Below are 5,795 nucleotides of genomic sequence, written 5' to 3' on the forward strand. Positions count from 1 at the left end.
AAAATTAACTATATAAATTAAAGTTATAAATATTTATAATATCTAAAAAAAATCAGCACAACCCTATATATTTAACCCATTTGGGCAAGAAAAGATTAAATGGATGAGATTTATAATATATAAAATATCAAATGTTAAAGATATATATAATTATGTGCTTAAATTCGAAACATGCAAGAAGATCGTACCGATCCAATATCATGGTAAAAATCGTGGGGTCCACGAGCATACAATCGGGCATCAATTTGAACAAGATCTCACAGTCAGCGTTTGGTAACTTGTTTTATATAGCAACACACCACATCATTTCCTACCACTATTCTTTCTCTCTTCGTTTTGCCGTTCGTTTTCCCAAGAAAAAACCAGGAACAGAAAGGGAAAAGGGGCTCTATCCATATTCATAGCAAGAAAAGAAGAAGAGATCCCCATGTCTCAATCCACATGACTTCAGGTAATCTCTTAATTTCAATTTTGCCATTCCAGTTTCATGACTTGACCGATCGCTAATCAATGGTTCTATTGTAATGGAAATTGTAGAAGTAAGTCGGTTTGTGTAATTCGAGTATCGGATTTTGTATGAAGAAGAAAGAAAAGATCAAAAGTTTAAATCTCTGGGTGGATTTTTACTGTTTCAGGTCCCACATTATTATTCTTCGTTTACATCTTCTGATCAGGCAAAATAATAATAATAAAAGAAAGTCATTAATATTTTATTCCATTTTTTTAGATAATTAGAATACAATTAAGTTTTGTGTTTTGGGCTTTTGGCAGATTTTGCATTACAAATTCCTGCTGAGCTCGAGACAGCTCTGCAGTTGAAGACTGTGCAGTACTTGGTTACAAAGAGACCGTGGCTCGGTAATGCCCAGTTCCCAACCTTTCCATTGTTTTTTTTTTTAAAAAATCTGTTTTTTGTGGATTCTTTTGAAGGTTTGTGTTGCAGATCTCTATGGGGTTAATGTTCGACCTGTTGCACCATACGGAAGTGCTAGCAGAAGGGTAAATGTTGATCCAGCGTTGATACACAGATGCTTGCCTGATGAGCTGCTCTTTGAGGTACTGCGCATAAAAAATGAACAATTAATATGGTTGACAAGTTTTCTTCTGGATTACATGTGTTAAATAAAGAGATAACATCCGTAGCTTCGTCCCATCTTTGCCATCCAAAACGATTTGGATTTGGTTGGTGTGCGTTTTAAATCATTTTTGCATGGGTTTATTTGCTTGATTGACAGGTATGCGCAGTGTGACTTCAATGAATAGTATTGGACATGGTACTTGGTAGAATTTGATAATCTGCCATGGCTGACATTTAGAGGTGATGATTAAGTTCTTCTTGAAAATGAAACATGATCGAGGAAATATTACCTGGTCTAATTTCCATTCATTCACCGCCCTAGCTTATGCCAATATCAAGAAGCACTTGTGTTTGCATGCATTTTAAATTAGGGGATGCTGTAACTGAGACAAATTTATTTTCTTGCACAGGTATTTTCACGAATGGCTCCATATGATTTGGGAAGGGCAGCTTGTGTTTGTCGAAAATGGAGATACACTCTTCGTAACCCCATATTCTGGCGCAATGCTTGCCTAAAGGCTTGGCAGGTAAGTTGGACATTTATAAAATTTGTTTTGAATCTCGTGTTATTGTATCCAAGCTTAAATGTGTACTTCTCCTTCATCCTGTTGTAGCTGTCTGGAATGGTTGAGAACTATAAAATTTTGCAATCAAAGTATGAGAGCTCGTGGAGGAAAATGTGGCTTTTGAGGCCAAGGATCCGTATTGATGGTACGAGTTGATTGTTAGCTTTCTTGTTCTAAGTTTTAGAATAACATGCATCTTATTTTAGTTTCTGCAAAATTTGAAAGTTCAATAATTCATACTTTACTCGATGAACTTTTTTGGACAAGGTTAAAAAAAGATGGATTTCGTGTATGATGAGAAGTAGAGAAATTCTTATTTTGAAAAGGAAAAACTTATCCAAACTTCTGTTTTTATCTCAACTTATTTACTTTGGGGGCTTGCAAAATAACCTTCAAATGTAATTTTCTTTTACATGTCAGGTCTCTATGTCAGTAGGAATACGTATATTCGCGCAGGTGTGCGAGAGTGGACCATCACCAATCCAGTTCACTTGGTATGCTTTTGTCATGTTTGGATAAGACACTTCTAGTTGATTTGATTCAGTGTATGATTACAGTTCCAATTCATGAAACTTTGGTTGCATGTATAACTGCATGGAAAAGATTTAAGCAGTGGTGCTGAGAGGAATACTTTGAAAAGGGAAATGAAAGATGCTTGTGCACATTTTTTTTCCTTCTTCTCTTAATCACTGCTGTTTTAACTTTTTTGCTCTCCTTTTGTAGGTTTGCTATTACCGTTACATGAGATTTTTTCCTTCTGGCAGGTTCCTTTACAAGGTAGCAATCCTGCAATTAATTTAAGTGCATTTATTTCCGTGCATATATCATGTGGGCCTATTGCTTTTCTGTGTCTGATAATAATCATTTTGACTGTTATTTTTTATTTTCAAGACTTCTGGTCAAACAGTAAAGGAAGTTGTGAAATGCATGAGTTTTCGTGCTTCTAAAACAGATGGTGTTTTCAGTGGCCGCTACACATTGACAGATGACAAGGTACGGTCCTTTTTGAGATTGCAAACAATTTTGTCCCTTTCATATTCTGTTTGTGCATTTAGTTTTCATTACTCAGATTTACATAGATATACAATCTGCAATGGCATCCCTTCTCATAAAGAACCTGGTTCGTTGCAGGTTGAAGCCACTTTCATGTACCCTGGCTTGTGTCCCACCATGTGGAGAGCCTGCTTGAGGTACTGGACATTCTAGCCTTGATAAGTTATACATTCACATTTTGTGCTCGTTTAATGAGTGGAAAAGAGAAGCATATGTTCTTGCGTGGGTTCTATATGGCTTATGGGTGATAGAATAGCTTTTTTTTTCTCCTTTGATTTTTGATATCTTAGACTTTAGGGACGCTCACAGATGGTGGGTGATGTGTGGGTACAGTCACTGACAAATAAGTTCAACTTCATGTCATGCTATATGAAAAACAGAAATTTATGCGGACCTGGTGTACAAGGACCAAAATGAAGATATCGCAACAAATCAAATTGTTCAAGAATCAATTTATGTAATAAATTGGGGGAGCTCCTTTCTCTATTTTATGCCATTTTGTTTATTACTTTGTTGCAGGTTGAGGGGGACAACTTTAGGGGCCAACAATAGGATGGATTTACTCTCACTTTCTACAAGTAAAGTGAACAGTGATGGGATAATTGAGCCGGGGGAGGACATTCTTGGACTAGTTGAGTTGCAAGAGAGTGTGATTTCACGGATATCACACCAGAGGGGTCTAGCTCCTTTCGCATTTGTTCCATTTGAAGAGGTATGTACCAAGTTTGATGTGTTGCTGTTAGCCTAATGTATGGAGCATTAAAAGTTATCGAGTTCTTTCCTAGTTTTTATGTTTGGACTGTTTTTTAAAACATCTGACCTTGTGTGCTGTATAGGTGGAAACATCAGTTTTGAACCTGCCTGTGGAAAAGATGGATTATTATTTACCTGGCTAGTATCTGGATCCTTATCATTTGTAAACATGTAGTTATACCGAAGAAGTATGTTGTATCATATGGTGAATTATATTGTTTTTTGCCTTTTGTGTTCGTTGTACTAAATTTGTATTTATCAGCTGAAATGTTGTGTTGTGTTGTGTACCAACTGTTGTTATTTGCTTTCATCACGGATTCCTGATCAGATGCAGCGGACGAACATTTGACAATTAAATTCTCAGCTTCTTTACAAGGGGGGAAATGGTGAAAAGTGTGGGAAAATGGGACGCGGGCGTATCAAGAAAAACAAATAGGTTGCTGTAATTCCTCTTCAGGAAAGTTTGCAAAGATTCATGAACTATCGTAATTATCGCTGATGCCAATTGCCTTGTCCAGGAGCCCAGATGGCTTGAAGGATTTTTTTAATTTCCTCATCAATGAAAATGACAAGTGAAGCAGCCTGCTCCTGTGCTGCAGTAGCTGCTCATGACGTTCTTGGTATGCATTTCCCAAACCATTGATTGGACCCTAAACAGATACAAAATAAATCCGGGGTGTCCCAAACTCCAATGCTTTTGCTATTCATAATTTATGTGATTAAGTTAATCGCTCTTCAAAATTCTAAAAAAGATGAAAAAATGTTGCTCCAGGTTACATGCTAGGTTTGAGATCTTCAGTGTACACGAGGATTCCAAGATGGGTTCCGTGAAGTGTCCTGCCAAGAAACAATGCAGCATCAGGGGGACGCCTCTACAAAACAAAGGAGCTTTTTCTTTTTTCTTTTTTTTTTATTTAATTTTTGGTTCTAATAACATAGTAGCAAATCAGACCAGCGTGACGCAAATCAGTTGTCAATAAAAACGGTGAAGTTGAATACTTGTCGAAATGGATTGAAAATCGCAGAAATTGACATGCCTTCAATTCAGAGGGCACACAGCAGTTCATCGTATCTCAGTAAACTCGACTCTTTTAATGTGATTGTAATTATTTTTTAAATAACTTTTCATGTTAAAATATATATTAATGATATTTTTTTATTTTTTAAAAATTATTTTTGATATCAGTATATTAAAACGATCCAAAACATACAAAATATATTAAATTTTAATAAAAAAAATTTGAATTATTTAAGAACACAGTTTGTATTATGTTTCCAAATAGTTTTTTTCTTTTAATGCACAAAAACTGCAATTAAAAATTCTTGTTTTTTCTTGCTTTTTGTAAGGATCCCAATAAAAAAAATACTCACCACTATCTTTATCCCAAAGACCCCCTAATTATCCATGTTTTCCTGCATTTATCAATTAAAAACACTAAGGCAATAAGAGGGGAAAAATTTAAGTATCCAAGACGGCAGAAAAAAGAAGGCCCAGAAAAGGATGCTAAGGACATAGGGGGATGATTGAACTTACAGGATACATAAGGGCAAGTGGGGATGATAAACATGGAGTGGACTTGGCATGATTGAATCATTGAAGGCTGCAACGCAGAGATGAGAAGCCATGCCCAATCCCCTCTTGGAACATGGCACACAGGAATGCAAAATGTCGATCACTTTCCGATCATATACGAGGACATACTCTTATGCATGCTCCCTTTCAAACCTGCGTTGGTTCTCGTTCCACACAATCTTGGGTTCCTCCACTTGCTTCTGCTTTTGTTGCCTATGCTACTGCCATCTCTCTCGTCTTTATCCGTGTCTGCTTATGTTTATGCGCCTGCACTTATGGGCAATTCTGGTCAAGTCTTCTGTGGCCTGTGGGGTTTATTCTGAACGGCGACACTCGGCTGGAATGATACCTTTTTACCCAATCAATTGGAATCGACCATCATCTGGGTAAATTTTAAGGCTTTAATTAAGCAGGTCAGTCCTCACAAGACAAGTAGCCAAATTGCAAAAATATAATTCCGGTCACTTGTCATTATGCTTAAACCATCCATCTGGTCATGTCAAAACCCAGCATGTGGAGATGACCTTGATTCAAATAAGAGCAAATAGAAGGTGAACACATCAAATGAACCCACGACATCTGCCTGCATTTCTAAATGACAGACCTACTGTTTTTTTTTCCTCCTCTTTTTACCGGCAGAAAAGGTCTCTGGTTCACGGCCACTGGATTATAATCAGCATCATACCAACCATCAATTTGAATAAGTTGATAAGTTCTTTTGATAAGTTGAAATCCTATGCATGCTCATTCACAGGGAAAATAAAGCATGATG

General features: G+C 36.7%; 1 protein-coding gene across 3 annotated transcripts; it reads left to right on the plus strand.

Annotated features, from left to right (window-relative positions):
- Window positions 1–281: 281 nt before the first annotated feature.
- Window positions 282–4,521, plus strand: LOC133690962 (F-box protein 7-like). Of its 3 annotated transcripts, XR_009841553.1 has the most exons (14): window positions 282–451; window positions 772–858; window positions 944–1,056; window positions 1,489–1,605; window positions 1,693–1,789; window positions 2,065–2,138; window positions 2,368–2,421; window positions 2,536–2,637; window positions 2,776–2,834; window positions 3,217–3,409; window positions 3,534–3,638; window positions 3,779–3,886; window positions 3,969–4,070; window positions 4,223–4,521. XR_009841553.1 is itself a non-coding variant. In XM_062111244.1 (11 exons), the coding sequence occupies exons 1-11, from the start codon at window positions 442–444 to the stop codon at window positions 3,591–3,593; spliced, it is 966 nt and encodes a 321-aa protein (XP_061967228.1). In that variant the 5' UTR covers window positions 283–441; the 3' UTR covers window positions 3,594–3,741. The 3 variants fall into 3 exon arrangements, 1 of the variants encoding a protein (XP_061967228.1); XR_009841552.1 differs by having other exon boundaries at window positions 3,779–4,070; XM_062111244.1 differs by lacking the exons at window positions 3,779–3,886; window positions 3,969–4,070; window positions 4,223–4,521 and having other exon boundaries at window positions 283–451; window positions 3,534–3,741.
- Window positions 4,522–5,795: the final 1,274 nt, after the last annotated feature.

This window comes from Populus nigra, chromosome 4, assembly GCF_951802175.1.
Source record: "Populus nigra chromosome 4, ddPopNigr1.1, whole genome shotgun sequence".
NCBI classification, from domain to species: Eukaryota; Viridiplantae; Streptophyta; class Magnoliopsida; order Malpighiales; family Salicaceae; genus Populus; species Populus nigra.

What these genes read in the sequence shown, in the direction of transcription:
- LOC133690962 (XM_062111244.1), top strand. An exon ending in TCACCAATCCAGTTCACTTG is followed by an intron (nt 2,139 to 2,367) that starts GTATGCTTTTGT and finishes CTCCTTTTGTAG; the next exon opens with GTTTGCTATTACCGTTACAT. An exon ending in ATGTGGAGAGCCTGCTTGAG is followed by an intron (nt 2,835 to 3,216) that starts GTACTGGACATT and finishes ACTTTGTTGCAG; the next exon opens with GTTGAGGGGGACAACTTTAG.